Here is a 23975-nt window from a genome sequence, read left to right as displayed (position 1 = left end):
ATGAGAGCAGGATGTGAGTCTATGCAGATAATGTGTTAATGTATTTATGTATTTATGTGTGTGTGACCTGCAGCGAGCCCATATCATGTGTATATATGTATATGTATATTTTTGTGTGTGTACTCAGTGATGCGTGGGCGTTTTTTCTTTTTTCTTTTTCTTTTTTTTTTAGCCCCCGTGGCCCGGATAAACGCTTGCAGTCCAGTGCATCGCCGTGACAACAGGTATTAGGGTATAATTTAAGCGTAAAGCTTAATGGAGCTCGAGTAACGAGGCCCAGAGCTGGTGTCCTGCCTGTCTCTCCCATCACGTCAGCCGGGCCGGTGGCTCCATCACCGCCCGCCGACACCAGCAGCCTCTCCATAATGTGGAGGAGGAAACGCCTCTCCGCCTCTTCCACCTGGCTGCCCGCGAACAATAGGGCCAAAGTTTAACTCGTGCACATCGCGGAAAAAAACAGCAGAGAAACAACAACAGCAGCAGCAGAGAGAGAGAGAGAGAGAGGGTGAATCTTTATAATGCGATTACGGCCGTTTGATGGTGATGAGCAGTGGTGGACAGTAACGGAGTAAATGTACTTGAGTATTAGATTTATTTGGTACTTATTACTCTTACTTGAATACATTTCCAAGACAAATATTTTCACTTTTACTCTAGTTAATTCCTAGGAAGGCTGAAAAGTGCTGGTTACTTTCAGGTCTGCTCTTTTTTTCTTAAATACTATTGGACAAAACGTGAAAATGACAATTGCTGCTTATGATCCCATTCATTTTATTTGTTTTTATAGGTGTTTCTAAAAGCAGCACATCAGTGCAGCTGGTTTCAAAGAGTTCATTCTCAGAAACAAGAGTTAAAAGGTCCTTAAAGGGACAACGAGGAGTTTCTATTCGGTTATAAAAAAGTCTCACGTGGATGAATCTCCGCTACCCACACTTGTTAATGGGCCCATTTTCGATAAATATATGGTTCTGTCTCTATCGTTATTTTGTTATTATTAGTGGTGGTGAAGTGGCGAGTCATGAGAATAACGCCGCCGAATCGGAGTTTATGGTGGGAACTACGACGGTATGTGATCGTCTTCCAACCTCTGACTTTAATTCTTGATGAATGAAAACATGAGTCTGTCTTGCGCCGGTCAAAGAATTTCACGGTGGCTCATAAATGTAGTGAGAAAACACTTCGCTTTTCCAAAACTCCTCGTTGTCCCTTTAAATTAATTAAGAAAAAATTATAGTAATTCATTGATGTGAAAAATAAGAAATTTACTCTTACGGCGCAAGACGGACTCATGTTTTCATTCATCAAGAATTAAAATCAGATGTTCAAAGAGGTTCACATACCGTCGTAGTTCCGACCATGAACGGCGATTCAGCTGCGTTATTCTCATGACTCGTTGCGAAACCGAAAGTAAAAAACGCTGGTCGGCTCGACCAGCATCTCCGCCACCACTAATAATAACAAAATAACGATAGAGACAAAACGATATATTTATCGAAAATGGGCCCATTGACAAGTGTGGGTAGCGGAGATTCATCCACATTAACATGAGACTTTTTTATAACCGAATAGAAACTCCTCGTTGTCCCTTTAAAGTAAATTTAAAAGCATGTACTTTTGGATACTTAAGTACCTTTAGAAGCAAGTACTTTTTTTACTCTTACTCGACTGAACTACTTTTACTTGTAACAGATCTTATGACCAGTAGAATTTGTACTCTTACTCAAGTACTGGGGTGGAGTACTCTGTCCATCTCTGGTTGTATTATTGTTACCTTATAGACTCAAGAAAACATCCATTCCAGACATGGAAGATGCTGCTCAACATATTTATTTTCAGTTCCCACACACCATATACATACAAAGTGCAAAAATATAAATCACACAAAGTTTATTGTCAACAACATTAACTATATATTCAAACATTTCACTCAGAGAATGCAAACATTGGTCTGTTAGCTGTCACACATCATTCTCTGTAGTGTAATGATCTCATCTATTGATACCTGGAGTTCAACATACACTGATTGTTTCTGTAAAGTTGGGACAAGAGCAACAAAAGGCTGGAAAAGTAAATGATAGGAATAATAAACAGCTGGAGGAGCAACTAGTTAGGTTCATTAGTAACATGGATATGATTATAATCATGATGTTTACACTTTGATTAAAGCTCATAGACCTTATTAGTGAGTGGATTTTAACAACAACAACATTTGATCTGACAAACACATCAATGTAAATGTGATTGTAGATTTCTTAGTTTCCACAGTGAGAACAAAGCTCAGTGATACAGGAAGGTCAAACAACAACAACAACACAAACACATCAACACAAATATCCAACAAACATTTAGAGCTCAGAGAAGTTTCTATTTCCATGTGGAGAAATGTGAGTTTAGGTAAAGAAACATCATCATGAGCAGTGATCTCCTCCACGGCTCCAGCTCCACCTCAACAAACTCAAACATCAACACAACAAGAGAAATGACAACAAGAGGTCAAAGTCCCGCCCACAATGTTTAATGATTGACAGCTGATCTCTGTGCAGTGCAGAGACACAACAGCAATGAGCTATTAGCAACAAACATGGATGCTGTGTCAGAAATCACTCCCTCATTCTCTCCTCCCTACTCACTATATAGTGAATTCAATATAGTGACTATATAGTGACTCACTAGTGAAATAAAAAAACACTTTCGGACACTACTACGCCGCACAGTTAATGATGTATTAAGTTGCGTAATTAAAACGTTCCGACCACGATCGTAACGGCCAGCGTAGGTACCATGGATACAACCATGGTAACGGCCGGTATAGCATAGACCTACGCGTGTATATGTAGTATGTACCAACATAAAAAGAGGAGTAAAGCAATATATTACGCGGTAATATATATATTTACGCATCAAAGATGTTCAATCAAACCCACATAGTTTGAAACAACGTTCAAAACACACACAGCCAGTTTCACAACTAAGCATAAAGTCCGCTAGCTTAATGCTAACGTATAATGTAAAACACCATAGATGGGCTAACAGAAATTAGCCTCCCTATCCAGAGCCTGTGGTCAGTTTATAAGGCTTGTTAGGAAATTTGCTTCGACGTTTGTTTTGGGAGTCTGTGGAAGCCGCGACCGGACAACTCTGACAGCCTGGACACATTTATTGAGAGGCTTCTGTACAACTTGCATTTATTTGGTAGCTACACCGCTCACTACTGCATTTATTTGGTAGCTACACCGGTCACTACTTCATTTATTTGGTAGCTACACCGGTCACTACTTGCATTTATTTGGTAGCTACACCGGTCACTACTTCATTTATTTGGTAGCTACACCGGTCACTACTTCATTTATTTGGTAGCTACACCGGTCACTACTTCATTTATTTGGTAGCTACACCGGTCGCTCTGGGCCGGTGTGGTAACGGCGAACCGTGACCGCAATGCATGATGGGATATCTTGCTCCGGTTAGTGACCATCAGATGTTCACTACATTTCGCGGTGAATTGTGGGATAGATCAGTGCACTATTTAGTGAACATTAATAATCACTAAACATTCGGACACCACTACAGAATGGCCTGGTCACTATATAGAGAGTAGGGGGGGATTTAGGACACAGCCAGAGGCTAAAGAAAGTGATACAATACAGATTTTAACCAACTGCTCCTTCAATGATCTTTGTCTATTTGAGTTTACACAACTCAGCTGTGGCTCCATAACCAATACCAAATCCAGCATGTAGAGGCTGAGTGAATGTGGTCTGGACTCTGTGGAGGAGAGTCATGGTTTCAGAGACGCTGTAGAAGGACAGAATACCTGCTCTGTGATCCAGATACACTCCTACTCTGGAGGACTGAGGACCTGAGACTGGAGTCTGGATGCTGTTGAACCAAGATGTGAAACTGTTGTTTGAACAAACTAATGCCCAAGATTTGTCGTTACCTCCAAACCAACTTTCTCTCCCTGCTCTGCTGATATTCTTGTATGCGACTGCTACATCAACTCCTCCTCCTCTCTTCTCCACCTCCCAGTAACAACGTCCAGTCAGACTCTCTCTACTCAGGACCTGAGCCCATGTAGTGAATCTGTCTGGGTGACTAGAATAAGACTGAACTTTACTCATGATTGTTACTTTCCTGTTTCCCTCAGATAATAACAGTTCTCTGAATGCTGTGTTTGGATCCAGTGTGATTTCCTGTGAATATCTTAAGAAGTCAGCTCTGGTCCTGGGCTCTGGTGGTGGTGACAGTAAAACATCCACTTGAGTCACAGTCAGTGAGACGTTTGTCCACGTGTCTCTCAGAAGGTCCTGTAGTTTGTCTCTGAGCTCTGACACAGCTGCTGTCACGTCCTCAAAGTGTCTGAGAGGACGGATGTTGATGCTGGATGAGTGTGTAGATGGACTGAGTGCTGACAGTGAGGGGTAGTTGTGTAGAAACTGGGTGTGATCCTCTGTGTGCGACAGCAGCTTCAGCTCAGCGTCTTTCCTCTTCAGCTCAGTGATCTCCTGCTCCAGCTTCTTCTCAAGCTCTTTGACTCCACTCACTTGAGTTTCCTGCTGGGATCTGATCTGCTGCTTCAGCTCAGAGCTTCTTTTCTCCATCAGACGGATCAGCTGAGTGAAGATCTTCTCACTGTCCTCCACTGCTTTATCAGCAGAGCCATTGATGGCCTCCACCTCCTGTTGAAGCACCTTCACGTCTTTCTCTCTGAGCTGGATTCTCTGCTGGATGTTTTGTCGACTCAGCTCCAGCTCTCTCTGCCTCTCAGTCCTTTCTGCTGCAGCTGAGACTGTGTCATGGCCTTTATGTTCATCCACAGAGCAGAGATAACAGATACACTGCTGATCGGTGCGACAGAACATCTTCATCACCTCATTATGACGAGAGCAGATGTTCTCCTGGAGCTTCTTGGAGGGCTCCACCAGCTTGTGATTCTTAAATGAAGGAGATTCATAATGAGGCTGCAGGTGTTTCTCACAATAAGAGACCAGACATACCAGACAGGACTTGACAGCTTTGAGTTTCCTCCCAGTGCAGACATCACAGGCCACATCTTCAGGTCCAGCATAGCAGTGATCAGCAGCAGCAGCTTGGAGTCCAGTCTTCTTCAGCTGCTCCACTACAGCTGCTAACATGGTGTTTTTCACCAGAGGAGGCCTCGGTGTGAAGGTCTGCCTACACTGAGGACAGCTGTAGATTTTCTTCCCATCCTCTGCATCCCAGTGGGTTTTAATACAGCTGAAGCAGTAGCTGTGTCCACAGGGAATAGCCACTGGATCCTTCAGTAGATCCAGACAGATGGAACAAGAGAAGGTCTCCTGGTCCAGATGAACTCCTTTCTGCGCCATTTCACCTCTCACAGACGACGACGACGACTGTCTGAGTTTCTGTTGCTCAGAAGTGAAACTAGTCTGAGCTCTGATCTCAACAACATGTGTCTGTGCGGTGAACGGGGCCTGTCGGCTCCTCCTCTTCACCACATGTTGGTTCCACCCATCTTCAAACTGTAGATCTGAAGGGGAGGGAACAAGGAAACACATGATCAGGGAGCAGCAGCTCAGTGTGTTTGAGAGCAGATAATCAGATATTTCCTCATTCCAGTGCGAGGAGCAGCAGCTGTAAATCTCAACTTCTCCTATTTACAATGAAGTCTGGTTATATTCAGTGGTGGACAGTAACAGAGTAAATTCACTTGAGTACTATATCCAGAGGATTTGTATTTTACTTGAGTATTAGATTTCTTTGGTACTTATTACTCTTACTTGAATATATTTCCAAGACAAATAATTTTACTTTTACTCGAGTTAATTTCTAGGAAGGCTGAAAAGTACTTGTTACTTTCAGGTATGCTCTTTTAGTGTTCACACTATTTTTCTTCTGTTCGGCCATTTACTTCCGCCTTTTTACGGTCTTCTTCTAGTCCTTCATACTGTGTGCTATTTCAACAATTCATACATCAAATCGTGTAGCTTTTTCTGGACATTATCGGAATTACTTTTCTCTTTTCAAATATTCATACTTTTTGCAATATTCAACTATTTCTGATTTTTTTTTCCCCGTAGAGAATGCATTGGAACAGTCTTCAAACTCTTCAAATCTTCTTACTTCTTTCAGCCACTAAAGCTTCACCATACTTTCTGCTAGAGACTTCATTCAAATTCTAAGTGGATTCTAAGGAGAAGGAGCTCAACTTTGTAACTTGCTGTTAAGTGCTTTTTAATTTGTTTTAATTCACCAAAAAATAGTCACAGGTCACAAAAAAGTCCTCTTCTTACTTGGTGTGGCTAATTTCTGCACTTTCCTTACTTTTTTTTTTAAAGCAGAAGCCAGTGATCCTCTTATTAAAGGTTTTCTTTGCTTCTCACATACTGTCTGTGTCTGTAGCCTAGTGGTTAGCTCACTGGGCTGAAGACCTGATGATTGTTGGTTCCAATCTTGCCTCAACAACAATTATAGTGAATTATTTTCCCAGTCGTCCTATGTTGACTTCTGATAACTTTCTTCATGTTGAACCTGCTGCTCTCAGCCTGAAATTCACAGAAATTTTAATTGTAAGTCATTCAAGCTTGACTCTCAAGCTTTCTTGGTGTTGACACAGTGTGTTTCCAACAGGTGCAGCTTTGGACTCATTAACTTCAGAGTGACACAGAGTGCAGTTCATCAACAGACAACAGTCTTTGCAACTGTGTGTGCACTGTGGCCTAGAGGCAGAGTGAAAGCCTACTGACCATGAGGTTGTGGTTTTGATTCCTACCTTGGTCAAACATTTGTATGGTGATCACTGCTTGTACTATTTGCTAATTCTGCAATAGCGTCCAGCTGCTTTCAGCATTCACCATCAGGAAATGCTACTTTATCTAGTTTTTTCGAAAATCCTATTGAACACAAGCTGTGTTTGTCAAAGAAGGAAACCCTAACCCCTAAAAGCAGCACATCAGTGCAGCTGCTTTTACAGAGTTCATTCTCAGAAACAAGAGTTAAAAGGTACTTAAATTCATTTAGAAAAAAATATAGTAATTCATTGATGTGAAAAATAAGAAATTTACTCTTACTTTTACTTAAAGTAAATTTAAAAGCATGTACTTTTGGATACTTAAGTACCTTTAGAAGCAAGTACTTTTTTACTCTTACTCGACTGAGCTACTTTTACTTGTAACGGAGTAAATTTTGACCAGTAGTATTTGTACTCTTACTCAAATACTGGGGTGGAGTACTCTGTCCATCTCTGGTTGTATTATTGTTACCTTATAGACTCAAGAAAACATCCATTCCAGACATGGAAGATGCTGCTCAACATATTTATTTTCAGTTCCCACACACTATATACATACAAAGTGCAAAAATATAAATCACACAAAGTTTATTGTCAACAACATTAACTATATATTCAAACATTTGACTCAGAGAATGCAAACATTGGTCTGTTAGCTGTCATACATCATTCTCTGTAGTGTAATGATCTCATCTATTGATACCTGGAGTTCAACATACACTGATTGTTTCTGTAAAGTTGGGACAAGAGCAACAAAAGGCTGGAAAAGTAAATGATAGGAATAATAAACAGCTGGAGGAGCAACTAGTTAGGTTCATTAGTAACATGGATATGATTCTAATCATGATGTTTACACTTTGATTAAAGCTCATAGACCTTATTAGTGAGTGGATTTTAACAACAACAACATTTGATCTGACAAACACATCAATGTAAATGTGATTGTAGATTTCTTAGTTTCCACAGTGAGAACAAAGCTCAGTGATACAGGAAGGTCAAACAACAACAACAACAACACAAACACATCAACACAAATATCCAACAAACATTTAGAGCTCAGAGAAGTTTCTATTTCCATGTGGAGAAATGTGAGTTTAGGTAAAGAAACATCATCATGAGCAGTGATCTCCTCCACGGCTCCAGCTCCACCTCAACAAACTCAAACAAACATCAACACAACAAGAGAAATGACAACAAGAGGTCAAAGTCCCGCCCACAATGTTTAATGATTGACAGCTGATCTCTGTGCAGTGCAGAGACACAACAGCAATGAGCTTTTAGCAACAAACATGGAGACTAAAGAAAGTGATGAACTAAAATACAGACTTTAACCAACTGCTCCTTCAATGATCTTTGTCTATTTGAGTTTACACAACTCTGCTGTGACTCCACTATAATGCCAGTAAAGCCGAACTCCAGCGTGTAGAGGCTGAGTGAATGTGGTCTGGACTCTGTGGAGGAGAGTCATGGTTTCAGAGACGCTGTAGAAGGACAGAATACCTGCTCTGTGATCCAGATACACTCCTACTCTGGAGGACTGAGGACCTGAGACTGGAGTCTGGATGTTGTTGAACCAAAATGTGAAACTGTTGTTGGAGCAAATTAATGCCCAAGATTTGTCGTTACCTCCAAACCAACTTTCATCCCCTGCTCTGCTGATATTCTTGTATGCGACTGCTACACAAACTCCTCCTCTCCACTCCACCTCCCAGTAACAACGTCCAGTCAGACTCTCTCTACTCAGGACCTGAGCATATGTAGTGAATCTGTCTGGGTGACTAGAATAAGACTGATCTTTACTCATACATGTTACTTTCCTGTTTCCTTCAGATAATAACAGTTCTGTGCATGCTGTGTTTGGATCCAGTGTGATTTCCTGTGAATATCTTAAGAAGTCAGCTCTGGTCCTGGGCTCTGGTGGTGGTGACAGTAAAACATCCACTTGAGTCTCAGTCAGTGAGACGTTTGTCCACGTGTCTCTCAGAAGGTCCTGTAGTTTGTCTCTGAGCTCTGACACAGCTGCTGTCACGTCCTCAAAGTGTCTGAGAGGACGGATGTTGATGCTGGATGAGTGTGTAGATGGACTGAGTGCTGACAGTGAGGGGTAGTTGTGTAGAAACTGGGTGTGATCCTCTGTGTGCGACAGCAGCTTCAGCTCAGCGTCTTTCCTCTTCAGCTCAGTGATCTCCTGCTCCAGCTTCTTCTCAAGCTCTTTGACTCCACTCACTTGAGTTTCCTGCTGGGATCTGATCTGCTGCTTCAGCTCAGAGCTTCTTTTCTCCACGAGACGGATCAGCTGAGTGAAGATCTTCTCACTGTCCTCCACTGCTTTATCAGCAGAGCCATTGATGGCCTCCACCTCCTGTTGAAGCACCTTCACGTCTTTCTCTCTGAGCTGGATTCTCTGCTGGATGTTTTGTCGACTCAGCTCCAGCTCTCTCTGCCTCTCAGTCCTTTCTGCTGCAGCTGAGACTGTGTCGTGGCCTCTATGTTCATCCACAGAACAGAGATAACAGATACACTGCTGATCGGTGCGGCAGAACATCTTCATCACCTCATCATGACGAGAGCAGATGTTCTCCTGGAGCTTCTTGGAGGGCTCCACCAGCCTGTGATTCTTAAATGAAGGAGATTCATAATGAGGCTGCAGGTGTTTCTCACAATAAGAGACCAGACATACCAGACAGGACTTGACAGCTTTGAGTTTCCTCCCAGTGCAGACATCACAGGCCACATCTTCAGGTCCAGCATAGCAGTGATCAGCAGCAGCAGCTTGGAGTCCAGTCTTCTTCAGCTCCTCCACTAAAGCTGCTAACATGGTGTTTTTCACCAGAGGAGGCCTCGGTGTGAAGGTCTGCCTACACTGAGGGCAGCTGTAGATTTTCCTCCCATCCTCTGCATCCCAGTGGGTTTTAATACAGCTGAAGCAGTAGCTGTGTCCACAGGGAATAGTCACTGGATCCTTCAGTAGATCCAGACAGATGGAACAAGAGAAGGTCTCCTGGTCCAGATGAACTCCTTTCTGCGCCATTTCACCTCTCACAGACGACGACGACTGTCTGAGTTTCTGTTGCTCAGAAGTGAAACTAGTCTGAGCTCTGATCTCAACAACATGTGTCTGTGCGGTGAACGGGGCCTGTCGGCTCCTCCTCTTCACCACATGTTGGTTCCACCCATCTTAAAACTGTAGATCTGAAGGGGAGGGAACAAGGAAACACATGATCAGGGAGCAGCAGCTCAGTGTGTTTGAGAGCAGATAATCAGATATTTCCTCATTCCAGTGCGAGGAGCAGCAGCTGTAAATCTCAACTTCTCCTATTTACAATGAAGTCTGGTTATATTCAGTGGTGGACAGTAACGGAGTAAATTCACTTGAGTACTATATCCAGAGGATTTGTACTTTACTTGAGTATTAGATTTCTTTGGTACTTATTACTCTTACTTGAATACATTTCCAAGACAAATATTTCAAAGCGCCTTCAGACTGGAATAATCTTCCTTTAAATTTACGCTCATTGACCTCTTTTCATAGGTTTAAATATTCTCTGTCTTCTTATTTTGAGTTAAATTGCACATGTTTCAGATGATTTACATCAATATATTTTTTTTTGTAACACACTGTAATTTCAATTTGAATATTATGTTATTATTTTACATTTCTCTTAGTTTATTTAGGCTATTGCTATGGCCATTTGTGGCCATCGAGAGGTTGTGTCCATTGTTTGTACTCATTTATTTTATGTCTGTGTTGATGTCTGTTGTCTTTGTTGTATGTTTGTAGATTGTTGATTGTGTCTTGTCTCTTTTTGGTTCGTAATGCATATTAGGACCCCCTCGAAAACGAGAGGATTCCTGTCAAGGGGTTTATCCTATTAAATACAATTTCTGAATGAATGAATATTTTTACTTTTACTCGAGTTAATTTCTAGGCAGGCTAAAAAGTACTCGTTACTTTCAGGTCTGCTCTTTTTTTTTTTTTTTTCTAAAATCCTATTGGACACAAGCTGTGTTTGTCAAAGAAGGAAACCCTAACCCCTAAAAGCAGCACATCAGTGCAGCTGCTTTCAAAGAGTTCATTCTCAGAAACAAGAGTTAAAAGCTCCTTAAATTCATTTAGAAAAAATTATAGTAATTCATTGATGTGAAAAATAAGAAATTTACTCTTACTCTTACTTTTACTTAAAGTAAATTTAAAAGCATGTACTTTTGGATACTTATGTACCTTTAGGAGCAAGTACTTTTTTACTCTTACTCGACTGAGCTACTTTTACTTGTAACGGAGTAAATTTTGACCAGTAGTATTTGTACTCTTACTCAAGTACTGGGGTGGAGTACTCTGTCCATCTCTGGTTATATTATTGTTACCTTATAGACTCAAGAAAACATCCATTCCAGACATGGAAGATGCTGCTCAACATATTTATTTTCAGTTCCCACACACCATATACATACAAAGTGCAAAAATATAAATCACACAAAGTTTATTGTCAACAACATTAACTATATATTCAAACATTTCACTCAGAGAATGCAAACATTGGTCTGTTAGCTGTCATACATCATTCTCTGTAGTGTAATGATCTCATCTATTGATACCTGGAGTTCAACATACACTGATTGTTTCTGTAAAGTTGGGACAAGAGCAACAAAAGGCTGGAAAAGTAAATGATAGGAATAATAAACAGCTGGAGGAGCAACTAGTTAGGTTCATTAGTAACATGGATATGATTATAATCATGATGTTTACACTTTGATTAAAGCTCATAGACCTTATTAGTGAGTGGATTTTAACAACTACAACATTTGATCTGACAAACACATCAATGTAAATGTGATTGTAGATTTCTGAGTTTCCACAGTGAGAACAAAGCTCAGTGATACAGGAAGGTCAAACAACAACAACAACACAAACACATCAACACAAATATCCAGCAAACATTTAGAGCTCAGAGAAGTTTCTATTTCCATGTGGAGAAATGTGAGTTTAGGTAAAGAAACATCATCATGAGCAGTGATCTCCTCCACGGCTCCAGCTCCACCTCAACAAACTCAAACATCAACACAACAAGAGAAATGACAACAAGAGGTCAAAGTCCCGCCCACAATGTTTAATGATTGACAGCTGATCTCTGTGCAGTGCAGAGACACAACAGCAATGAGCTTTTAGCAACAAACATGGAGACTAAAGAAAGTGATGAACTAAAATACAGATTTTAACCAACTGCTCCTTCAATGATCTTTGTCTATTTGAGTTTACACAACTCTGCTGTGGCTCCAAATTCAAGCCGAACTCCAGCATGTAGAGGCTGAGTGAATGTGGTCTGGACTCTGTGGAGGAGAGTCATGGTTTCAGAGACGCTGTAGAAGGACAGAATACCTGCTCTGTGATCCAGATACACTCCTACTCTGGAGGACCGAGGACCTGAGACTGGAGTCTGGATCTTGTTGAACAGAAATGTGAAACTGTTGTTGTAACAAACTAATGACCAAGATTTGTCGTCACCTCCAAACCAACTTTCTCTGCTGATATTCTTGTATGCAACTGCTACATAAACTGCTCCTCCTCTCCACTCCACCTCCCAGTAACAACGTCCAGTCAGACTCTCTCTACTCAGGACCTGAACATACCCAGTGAATCTGTCTGGGTGACTAGAATAAGACTGAACTTTATCCATGTATGTTACTTTCCTGTTTCCCTCAGATAATAACATCCATGTGTCTGCTGTGTTTGGATCCAGTGTGATTTCCTGTGAATGTCTTAAGAAGTCAGCTCTGGTCCTGGGCTCTGGTGGTGGTGACAGTAAAACATCCACTTGAGTCTCTGTCAGTGAGACGTTTGTCCACGTGTCTCTCAGAAGGTCCTGTAGTTTGTCTCTGAGCTCTGACACAGCTGCTGTCACGTCCTCAAAGTGTCTGAGAGGACGGATGTTGATGCTGGATGAGTGTGTAGATGGACTGAGTGCTGACAGTGAGGGGTAGTTGTGTAGAAACTGGGTGTGATCCTCTGTGTGCGACAGCAGCTTCAGCTCAGCGTCTTTCCTCTTCAGCTCAGTGATCTCCTGCTCCAGCTTCTTCTCAAGCTCTTTGACTCCACTCACTTGAGTTTCCTGCTGGGATCTGATCTGCTGCTTCAGCTCAGAGCTTCTTTTCTCCATCAGACGGATCAGCTGAGTGAAGATCTTCTCACTGTCCTCCACTGCTTTATCAGCAGAGCCATTGATGGCCTCCACCTCCTGTTGAAGCACCTTCACGTCTTTCTCTCTGAGCTGGATTCTCTGCTGGATGTTTTGTCGACTCAGCTCCAGCTCTCTCTGCCTCTCAGTCCTTTCTGCTGCAGCTGAGACTGTGTCGTGGCCTCTATGTTCATCCAGGCAAAGGTGACAAATACACTGCTGATCAGTGCGGCAGAACATCTTCATCACCTCATTATGACGAGAGCAGATGTTCTCCTGGAGCTTCTTGGAGGGCTCCACCAGCTTGTGATTCTTAAATGAAGGAGATTCATAATGAGGCTGCAGGTGTTTCTCACAATAAGAGACCAGACATACCAGACAGGACTTGACAGCTTTGAGTTTCCTCCCAGTGCAGAAATCACAGGCCACATCTTCAGGTCCAGCATAGCAGTGATCAGCAGCAGCAGCTTGGAGCCCAGTCTTCTTCAGCTGCTCCACTAAAGCTGCTAACATGGTGTTTTTCACCAGAGGAGGCCTCGGTGTGAAGTTCTGCCTACACTGAGGACAGCTGTAGATTTTCTTCCCATCCTCTGCATCCCAGTGGGTTTTAATACAGCTGAAGCAGTAGCTGTGTCCACAGGGAATAGCCACTGGATCCTTCAGTAGATCCAGACAGATGGAACAAGAGAAGGTCTCCTGGTCCAGATGAACTCCTTTCTGCGCCATTTCACCTCTCACAGACGACGACGACTGTCTGAGTTTCTGTTGCTCAGAAGTGAAACTAGTCTGAGCTCTGATCTCAACAACATGTGTCTGTGCGGTGAACGGGGCCTGTCGGCTCCTCCTCTTCACCACATGTTGGTTCCACCCATCTTCAAACTGTACATCTGAAGGGGAGGGAACAAGGAAACACATGATCAGGGAGCAGCAGCTCAGTGTGTTTGACAGCAGATAATCAGATATTTCCTCATTTCAGTGTGAGGAGCAGCAGCTGTAAATCTCAACTTCTCCTATTTACAATGAAGTCTGGTTATATTCAGTGGTGGACAGTAACGGAGTAAATTTACTTGAGTACCGTACTTAAGTAGGCTACATATCCAGAGGATTTGTACGTTACTTTAGTATTAGATTACTTTGGTCCTTATTACTCTTACTTGAATACATTTCCAAGACAAATATTTTTACCTTTACTCGAGTTAATTTCTAGGAAGACTGAAAAGTACTGGTTACTTTCAGGTCTGCTCTTTTTTTCTGTAAAACCCTATTGGACACAAGCTGTGTTTGTCAAAGAAGGAAACCCTAACCCCTAAAAGCAGCACATCAGTGCAGCTGCTTTCAAAGAGTTCATTCTCAGAAACAAGAGTTAAAAGCTCCTTAAATACATTTAGAAACAATTATAGTAATTCATTGATGTGAAAAATAAGAAATGTACTCATAGGGCCGGATTTACTAAATTCCCAGATAGCGGGCGCTATATTGTTTGCGCCCGCTATAATATTGCGAGTTTGGTTAGTGCACGCAAAACAGGTGATCTTCTAAGAGTAACCCGCTAAATGAAAACACGTGCAAACCGCAATATGTAAATGAGGGTTTTGCGCATGGTAATCGTTTCCGCCATGGAGAGAGTGGACAGAGAGCTGGACGGACGAAGGGACAGAATGATATTTGATCCGATGCAGACAAAGACAGCATGTGTGTTCATCTCTCTCGCGCTCTGTTTAGATAAATGAACACAAATCGCTACAGGGCCCAACTCGTCATAGTGACTAACAGGCAGCAGCTGCAGCGACAATCACACACCTGTAATATGTGTGTGTGTGTGTGCCGCCCATGATCCAGTGGATTAATAGAGAGCTCAGGAGGGGCACACGGATCTAAACACTCTGACCACTGACCAGAGGGATCAAAGACGGGTGAAGGCAGCGGTGACGTGTCTCAGTCCGGGACCGGGACTGAGAGACGGAGCTGAGCAGCCAGGTACTGGAGAGGAGAGGAGAGGAGCACGCTGCAGGACAGACGTGCCCCGTGCGTAACGGCGTGTAAATGACTTTTAACACGGCTGAAAAACTGTTACAGAATTACCCAGACGTGAGGAAATGCAGAGATGTAAGATCACGGGGCTCTGACAGGTATCAAATCAATAAACGCATACGTTTTGGCAAAGTTGTATCAGTTAGTACATGGTTTTCAGACGTGGTAAATAAAGACGCAAAAACAGACACCGCAATCTCTTCCTGGTTTGGTAAATCACATTGCACGCGCTAAGGGACCGTTCGTTATTTATGGAATGGGCCACCGGAGGAAAATGGGGGGGGGGTCATGTCATAATATTCTTTGTTGAGGGGTGGGTCCACTAAAAAAAAAAAGGTCAGCGAGGGGGGGGTCATTCAACATTTTGTCTGGAGGACACTGCAATTAATCTAAACAAAACAAACAAACAAAAAAACGGGACATGTCAAAGCTGCAAGCACAGAGCAACGGCCCCCAAATCACTTCGCCAAGGACTTAATGAGGACTTTGCACGCGGGTTAGCACGTCTTTTATGGGTGAAAGAGTTTAACTTCAGTACCGTACAGAGGCTACGCTGCCTGCCTGCCTCATTGCGTAACTCTACATAGTCTGAGCGGCACGTACGTTCACGTTGCTTTCGTGAATTGTAAACAAACAGACGCCCCCTCGGTTTTAGCGTCCAGCAGTTTAGCGGCTAATTCAACTGCAGTGATGGATAACTGTACCGGAGACAACTTCATGAACTATTTGAGGAATAAACAGCAGCTTTTACCTGACGGGAGACCGACGCCTGAGCTACGGTAGCTAACAGTTAGCTGGTTTTACCTACTTTCTCTCACTCTCTCACTCTCTTTCTTACACACGCAGGCACACACGCACACACACACACAGTTGTCTGTCATCTGTTGTAAACCTTGTAATAATACGTTGTTGAGTGCAGTTCCCATTATTGTTGCTTCGGTTTGAGTGTGGATTAATTGTTAATGGCTTGTTGTGTAATGTGAGCTGGTCCAAAATCGCGGTTATGTTATTGATGAGTTGGGTTTTAATAACAAATGGCATTGTGATGAAAAGGTGCTGCACACATGGTTGTCAAAATGAAATAATGTAGTGTCACGCGCTACGTGATGCGATGTCACGTGTCGATGGCTGGGGGGGGGGGGTCATGTATCTTTTGATAAGGCTTAATGCAGGGTCATGTTAAAATTTACTGACTCCGACAGGGGGGTCATGTAAAAAAAAAAAAAAGTCCCGTGAATCCCTCCGGTGGCGCTGATGATAAATAACGAACAGTCCCTAAATAAATCGATTTGCATCTACTCCTCCCAGTATTCTGCATGTTCTGGCTGAAACGCCCATATTTACATATGCATCAAGGCAAACACGCTAAATGGATCGCACGTGCTATTCTGCCCGTGTGAGGGACGCAATCCTCGGTGCGTCCGGTTAGTAGATTTGGTTCGGGCGCATGACGTCCGCCCGACTACCCATTTCTCCGACCATACATTTCTTTATTTTTGCGTCCATTAGTCTGACCTCCCATTTCTCCGACTTAAGTAGCCCTAACCCTTAACCTTACCCTAAACCTAACCTTAACACTGTAGAATGGGTAGTCGGAGAAATGAGCTGTCGGACTTATGGGCAGTCAGACTGATGTATGCTCCCCATTTGGTTCCACGTGTGTTTGCGCGTGCAATAACGTTTGCACACGTTTTAATACACGCAAACCTTTAGTAAATCCGGCCCTTACTCTTATTTTTACTTAAAGTAAATTTAAAAGCATGTACTTTTGGATACTTAAGTACCTTTAGAAGCAAGTACTTTTTTTTACTCTTACTGGAGTAACATGTTGACTGAGCTACTTTTACTTGTAACGGAGTAAATTTTGACCAGTAGTATTTGTACTCTTACTCAGTGGCGGCTGGTGGTCAAATTAGTTGGGTGGGCTAATAAATAAATTATACGGTTAACACAGCTAAAAGTTAGGGTTATCCCATCTCACAAAAGTATAGCAACTAACTAGGCCTACACACTGCATTAAGTAAGGGTCTAGTCCAAAAAAAACAAACAAACAAAAAACTTCACCTGGTTATCTCACACATACACAGTCTCTCTCTCTCTCTCTCTCCCTCTCTCACGCACGCACGCACGCACGCACGCACACACACACACACACACACACGTACGCACGCACACACACACACGCACGCACGCACACACACCCGACGATATTGCTCAATTAAAAAAAAAAAAAAAAAGACGATATATGCAGCTCATATCGACGGCCTTTCTGGTCTGTTATCACCATGTCATTTAAGTCTGGTGCTCCCGGTGAGTTTAGAAACTAGATTCTCCACTTCGTTCATGTTAGCAAAGACAGTTTAGAGCAGTAAAGTAATGCTACCTGTGATGCTAGCGCCTAGCGCCGCTGTTTTGTCTTCTCCCTCCCACAACAACACAACTTTTCCTCCGGTTCCTGTCATTGGTCTGAAAACAGCCCAATGACAAGTGAACCAAGGGGGCGGGACATGACGCCTGTCAATCACTGACCCTGCGTCAGCCCGCTGCTGATTGGTCAGAACCGCTCGGCCTGTGGGCTGAATGAAATTAGCCCCAACAGTCGGTCAATGGCGAGGGCGGGACCTGGCACCTGTCAATCATCCACAGTCGGAAAATGAATGAGAGCAGACTCGGTGAGCTCGGGCTGATTAAAATTAGCCCATTTAGAGATATATCCTGTGTTTTTCTTGAAACTATTTAATATTGTTGCCAGTTCCGATTTTACTAAGACTTAGAACAATCTTTTGTATGTTATTTAGAGAATATAATGTAGGCTATATAATATTTTTTCCTCATCTTTTGTTGTGTAATGCAGGGAGGGCTTAGCCCCACTAGCCCATTGATACCAGCCGTCACTGCTCTTACTCAAGTACTGGGGTGGAGTACTCTGTCCATCTCTGGTTATATTATTGTTACCTTATAGACTCAAGAAAACATCCATTCCAGACATGGAAGATGCTGCTCAACATATTTATTTTCAGTTCCCACACACCATATACATACAAAGTGCAAAAATATAAATCACACAAAGTTTATTGTCAACAACATTAACTATATATTCAAACATTTCACTCAGAGAATGCAAACATTGGTCTGTTAGCTGTCATACATCATTCTCTGTAGTGTAATGATCTCATCTATTGATACCTGGAGTTCAACATACACTGATTGTTTCTGTAAAGTTGGGACAAGAGCAACAAAAGGCTGGAAAAGTAAATGATAGGAATAATAAACAGCTGGAGGAGCAACTAGTTAGGTTCATTAGTAACATGGATATGATTATAATCATGATGTTTACACTTTGATTAAAGCTCATAGACCTTATTAGTGAGTGGATTTTAACAACTACAACATTTGATCTGACAAACACATCAATGTAAATGTGATTGTAGATTTCTTAGTTTCCACAGTGAGAACAAAGCTCAGTGATACAGGAAGGTCAAACAACAACAACAACACAAACACATCAACACAAATATCCAACAAACATTTAGAGCTCAGAGAAGTTTCTATTTCCATGTGGAGAAATGTGAGTTTAGGTAAAGAAACATCATCATGAGCAGTGATCTCCTCCACGGCTCCAGCTCCACCTCAACAAACTCAAACATCAACACAACAAGAGAAATGACAACAAGAGGTCAAAGTCCCGCCCACAATGTTTAATGATTGACAGCTGATCTCTGTGCAGTGCAGAGACACAACAGCAATGAGCTTTTAGCAACAAACATGGAGACTAAAGAAAGTGATGAACTAAAATACAGATTTTAACCAACTGCTCCTTCAATGATCTTTGTCTATTTGAGTTTACACAACTCTGCTGTGACTCCAAAATCATTGAGCCGAACTCCAGCGTGTAGAGGCTGAGTGAATGTGGTCTGGACTCTGTGGAGGAGAGTCATGGTTTCAGAGACGCTGTAGAAGGACAGAATACCTGCTCTGTGATCCAGATACACTCCTACTCTGGAGGACTGAGGACCTGAGACTGGAGTATCGATGTTGTTGAATATAAATGTGAAACTGTTGTTGGAACAATCTAATGACCAAGATTTGTCGTTACCTCCAAACCAACTTTCATTCCCTGCTCTGCTGATATTCTTGTATGCGACTGCTACATAAACTCCTCCTCTCCACTCCACCTCCCAGTAACAACGTCCAGTCAGACTCTCTCTACTCAGGACCTGACGATATGAAGTGAATCTGTCTGGGTGACTAGAATAAGACTGATCTTTACCTCGTGTTACTTTCCTGTTTCCCTCAGATAATAACAGACATGTGTGTGCTGTGTTTGGATCCAGTGTGATTTCCTGTGAATATCTTAAGAAGTCAGCTCTGGTCCTGGGCTCTGGTGGTGGTGACAGTAAAACATCCACTTGAGTCTCTGTCAGTGAGACGTTTGTCCACGTGTCTCTCAGAAGGTCCTGTAGTTTGTCTCTGAGCTCTGACACAGCTGCTGTCACGTCCTCAAAGTGTCTGAGAGGACGGATGTCGATGCTGGATGAGTGTGTAGATGGACTGAGTGCTGACAGTGAGGGGTAGTTGTGTAGAAACTGGGTGTGATCCTCTGTGTGCGACAGCAGCTTCAGCTCAGCGTCTTTCCTCTTCAGCTCAGTGATCTCCTGCTCCAGCTTCTTCTCAAGCTCTTTGACTCCACTCACTTGAGTTTCCTGCTGGGATCTGATCTGCTGCTTCAGCTCAGAGCTTCTTTTCTCCATCAGACGGATCAGCTGAGTGAAGATCTTCTCACTGTCCTCCACTGCTTTATCAGCAGAGCCATTGATGGCCTCCACCTCCTGTTGAAGCACCTTCACGTCTTTCTCTCTGAGCTGGATTCTCTGCTGGATGTTTTGTCGACTCAGCTCCAGCTCTCTCTGCCTCTCAGTCCTTTCTGCTGCAGCTGAGACTGTGTCGTGGCCTCTATGTTCATCCACAGAGCAGAGATAACAGATACACTGCTGATCAGTGCGGCAGAACATCTTCATCACCTCATTATGACGAGAGCAGATGTTCTCCTGGAGCTTCTTGGAGGGCTCCACCAGCTTGTGATTCTTAAATGAAGGAGATTCATAGTGAGGCTGCAGGTGTTTCTCACAATAAGAGACCAGACATTGCAGACAGGACTTGACAGCTTTGAGTTTCCTCCCAGTGCAGAAATCACAGGCCACATCTTCAGGTCCAGCATAGCAGTGATCAGCAGCAGCAGCTTGGAGTCCAGTCTTCTTCAGCTGCTCCACTAAAGCTGCTAACATGGTGTTTTTCACCAGAGGAGGCCTCGGTGTGAAGGTCTGCCTACACTGAGGACAGCTGTAGATTTTCCTCCCATCCTCTGCATCCCAGTGGGTTTTAATACAGCTGAAGCAGTAGCTGTGTCCACAGGGAATAGCCACTGGATCCTTCAGTAGATCCATACAGATGGAACAAGAGAAGGTCTCCTCGTCCAGATGAACTCCTTTCTGCGCCATTTCACCTCTCACAGACGACGACGACTGTCTGAGTTTCTGTTGCTCAGAAGTGAAACTAGTCTGAGCTCTGATCTCAACAACATGTGTCTGTGCGGTGAACGGGGCCTGTCGGCTCCTCCTCTTCACCACATGTTGGTTCCACCCATCTTCAAACTGTAGATCTGAAGGGGAGGGAACAAGGAAACACATGATCAGGGAGCAGCAGCTCAGTGTGTTTGAGAGCAGATAATCAGATATTTCCTCATTCCAGTGCGAGGAGCAGCAGCTAATCTCAACTTCTCCTATTTACAATGAAGTCTGGTTATATTCAGTGGTGGACAGTAACGGAGTAAATTTACTTGAGTACTGTACTTATTAAGTACATATCCAGAGGATTTATACTTTACTTGAGTATTAGATTTCTTTGGTACTTATTACTCTTACTTGAATACATTTCCAAGACAAATATTTTTACTTTTACTCAAGTTAATTTCTAGGAAGGCTGAAAAGTACTCGTTACTTTCAGGTCTTTTTCTAAAATCCTATTGGACACAAGCTGTGTTTGTCAAAGAAGGAAACCCTAACCCCTAAAAGCAGCACATCAGTGCAGCTGCTTTCAAAGAGTTCATTCTCAGAAACAAGAGTTAAAAGCTCCTTAAATTCATTTAGAAAAAATTATAGTAATTCATTGATGTGAAAAATAAGAAATTTACTCTTACTCTTACTTAAAGTAAATTTAAAAGCATGTAGGCTACTTTTGGATACTTAAGTACCTTTTTTACTCGTACTCGACTGAGCTGCTTTTACTTGTAACGGAGTAAATTTTGACCAGTAGTATTTGTACTCTTACTCAACTACTGGGGTGGAGTACTCTGTCCATCTCTGGTTATATTATTGTTACCTTATAGACTCAAGAAAACATCCATTCCAGACATGGAAGATGCTGCTCAACATATTTATTTTCAGTTCCCACACACCATATACATACAAAGTGCAAAAATATAAATGACACAAAGTTTATTGTCAACAACATTAACTATATATTCAAACATTTCACTCAGAGAATGCAAACATTGGTCTGTTAGCTGTCACACATCATTCTCTGTAGTGTAATGATCTCATCTATTGATACCTGGAGTTCAACATACACTGATTGTTTCTGTAAAGTTGGGACAAGAGCAACAAAAGGCTGGAAAAGTAAATGATAGGAATAATAAACAGCTGGAGGAGCAACTAGTTAGGTTCATTAGTAACATGGATATGATTATAATCATGATGTTTACACTTTGATTAAAGCTCATAGACCTTATTAGTGAGTGGATTTTAACAACTACAACATTTGATCTGACAAACACATCAATGTAAATGTGATTGTAGATTTCTTAGTTTCCACAGTGAGAACAAAGCTCAGTGATACAGGAAGGTCAAACAACAACAACAACAACACAAACACATCAACACAAATATCCAACAAACATTTAGAGCTCAGAGAAGTTTCTATTTCCATGTGGAGAAATGTGAGTTCAGGTAAAGAAACATCATCATGAGCAGTGATCTCCTCCACGGCTCCAGCTCCACCTCAACAAACTCAAACATCAACACAACAAGAGAAATGACAACAAGAGGTCAAAGTCCCGCCCACAATGTTTAATGATTGACAGCTGATCTCTGTGCAGTGCAGAGACACAACAGCAATGAGCTTTTAGCAACAAACATGGAGACTAAAGAAAGTGATGAACTAAAATACAGATTTTAACCAACTGCTCCTTCAATGATCTTTGTCTATTTGAGTTTACACAACTCTGCTGTGTCTCCATAGCAGTAAAGACGAACTCCAGCATGTAGAGGCTGAGTGAATGTGGTCTGGACTCTGTGGAGGAGAGTCATGGTTTCAGAGACGCTGTAGAAGGACAGAATACCTGCTCTGTGATCCAGATACACTCCTACTCTGGAGGACCGAGGACCTGAGACTGTCGTCTGGGTGTTGTTGAACCAAAATGTGAAACTGTTGTTTGAACAAACTAATTCCCAAGATTTGTCGTTACCTCCAAACACACTTTCTCTCTCTGCTCTGCTGATATTCTTGTATGCGACTGCTACACAAACTCCTATTCCTCTCCACTCCACCTCCCAGTAACAACGTCCAGTCAGACTCTCTCTACTCAGGACCTGATAATATGTAGTGAATCTGTCTGGGTGACTAGAATAAGACTGATCTTTACTCATGTATGTTACTTTCCTGTTTCCTTCAGATAATAACAGAGATGTGTATGCTGTGTTTGGATCCAGAGTGATTTCCTGTGAATATCTTAAGAAGTCAGCTCTGGTCCTGGGCTCTGGTGGTGGTGACAGTAAAACATCCACTTGAGTCTCTGTCAGTGAGACGTTTGTCCACGTGTCTCTCAGAAGGTCCTGTAGTTTGTCTCTGAGCTCTGACACAGCTGCTGTCACGTCCTCAAAGTGTCTGAGAGGACGGATGTTGATGCTGGATGAGTGTGTAGATGGACTGAGTGCTGACAGTGAGGGGTAGTTGTGTAGAAACTGGGTGTGATCCTCTGTGTGCGACAGCAGCTTCAGCTCAGCGTCTTTCCTCTTCAGCTCAGTGATCTCCTGCTCCAGCTTCTTCTCAAGCTCTTTGACTCCACTCACTTGAGTTTCCTGCTGGGATCTGATCTGCTGCTTCAGCTCAGAGCTTCTTTTCTCCATCAGACGGATCAGCTGAGTGAAGATCTTCTCACTGTCCTCCACTGCTTTATCAGCAGAGCCATTGATGGCCTCCACCTCCTGTTGAAGCACCTTCACGTCTTTCTCTCTGAGCTGGATTCTCTGCTGGATGTTTTGTCGACTCAGCTCCAGCTCTCTCTGCCTCTCAGTCCTTTCTGCTGCAGCTGAGACTGTGTCGTGGCCTTTATGTTCATCCAGGCAGAGGTGACAAATACACTTCTGATCAGTGCGGCAGAACATCTTCATCACCTCATTATGACGAGAGCAGATGTTCTCCTGGAGCTTCTTGGAGGGCTCCACCAGCTTGTGATTCTTAAATGAAGGAGATTCATAATGAGGCTGCAGGTGTTTCTCACAATAAGAGACCAGACATACCAGACAGGACTTGACAGCTTTGAGTTTCCTCCCAGTGCAGAAATCACAGGCCACATCTTCAGGTCCAGCATAGCAGTGATCAGCAGCAGCAGCTTGGAGTCCAGTCTTCTTCAGCTGCTCCACTAAAGCTGCTAACATGGTGTTTTTCACCAGAGGAGGCCTCGGTGTGAAGGTCTGCCTACACTGAGGGCAGCTGTAGATTTTCCTCCCATCCTCTGCATCCCAGTGGGTTTTAATACAGCTGAAGCAGTAGCTGTGTCCACAGGGAATAGTCACTGGATCCTTCAGTAGATCCAGACAGATGGAACAAGAGAAGGTCTCCTCGTCCAGATGAACTCCTTTCTGCGCCATTTCACCTCTCACAGACGACGACGACTGTCTGAGTTTCTGTTGCTCAGAAGTGAAACTAGTCTGAGCTCTGAT

At 42.8% G+C, this 23975-nt stretch overlaps 4 protein-coding genes across 9 annotated transcripts; all 4 read right to left on the bottom strand.

The window, feature by feature from the left end:
• Positions 1–3649: 3649 nt before the first annotated feature.
• On the bottom strand, positions 3650–5369 carry LOC146972721 (tripartite motif-containing protein 16-like). 2 transcript variants are annotated; one of them, XM_085803435.1, is made up of 2 exons: positions 4872–5348; positions 3650–4838 (listed from the first exon to the last, which is right to left on the bottom strand). In XM_085803435.1, exons 1-2 carry the CDS (start codon positions 5346–5348, stop codon positions 3681–3683), a joined length of 1635 nt encoding a protein of 544 aa, XP_085659561.1. In that variant the 3' UTR covers positions 3650–3680. The 2 variants fall into 2 exon arrangements, with proteins under 2 accessions (XP_085659561.1, XP_085659562.1); XM_085803436.1 differs by having other exon boundaries at positions 3650–5369.
• A 2745-nt stretch (positions 5370–8114) lies between these two features.
• LOC146972720 (tripartite motif-containing protein 16-like) lies at positions 8115–9815 on the bottom strand. Of its 3 annotated transcripts, none has more exons than XM_085803114.1 (2): positions 8715–9803; positions 8115–8684 (listed from the first exon to the last, which is right to left on the bottom strand). In XM_085803114.1, exons 1-2 carry the CDS (start codon positions 9801–9803, stop codon positions 8130–8132), a joined length of 1644 nt encoding a protein of 547 aa, XP_085659240.1. In that variant the 3' UTR covers positions 8115–8129. The 3 variants fall into 3 exon arrangements, with proteins under 3 accessions (XP_085659240.1, XP_085659241.1, XP_085659242.1); XM_085803115.1 differs by having other exon boundaries at positions 8115–9293; positions 9327–9803; XM_085803116.1 differs by having other exon boundaries at positions 8115–9815.
• A 1912-nt stretch (positions 9816–11727) lies between these two features.
• On the bottom strand, positions 11728–13671 carry LOC146972719 (tripartite motif-containing protein 16-like). The gene has a single exon (XM_085803113.1). The coding sequence runs from the start codon at positions 13669–13671 to the stop codon at positions 12016–12018; it is 1656 nt and encodes a 551-aa protein (XP_085659239.1). The 3' UTR covers positions 11728–12015.
• Positions 13672–18048: 4377 nt separating this feature from the next.
• On the bottom strand, positions 18049–23903 carry LOC146972718 (tripartite motif-containing protein 16-like). 3 transcript variants are annotated; one of them, XM_085803110.1, is made up of 2 exons: positions 22676–23903; positions 18049–19246 (listed from the first exon to the last, which is right to left on the bottom strand). In XM_085803110.1, the coding sequence occupies exons 1-2, from the start codon at positions 23901–23903 to the stop codon at positions 18810–18812; spliced, it is 1665 nt and encodes a 554-aa protein (XP_085659236.1). In that variant the 3' UTR covers positions 18049–18809. The 3 variants fall into 3 exon arrangements, with proteins under 3 accessions (XP_085659236.1, XP_085659237.1, XP_085659235.1); XM_085803111.1 differs by having other exon boundaries at positions 18049–19289; positions 22680–23903; XM_085803109.1 differs by lacking the exon at positions 18049–19246 and having other exon boundaries at positions 21600–23903.
• Positions 23904–23975: the final 72 nt, after the last annotated feature.

This window comes from Trachurus japonicus, chromosome 16 (assembly GCF_045865225.1).
Source record: "Trachurus japonicus isolate A0001 chromosome 16, Traja_1.0".
In the NCBI taxonomy this organism is placed as follows: Eukaryota; Metazoa; Chordata; class Actinopteri; order Carangiformes; family Carangidae; genus Trachurus; species Trachurus japonicus.
The sequence above is the reverse complement of the archived record's forward strand: the minus strand, read 5'-3'. Positions and strand labels throughout refer to the sequence as shown.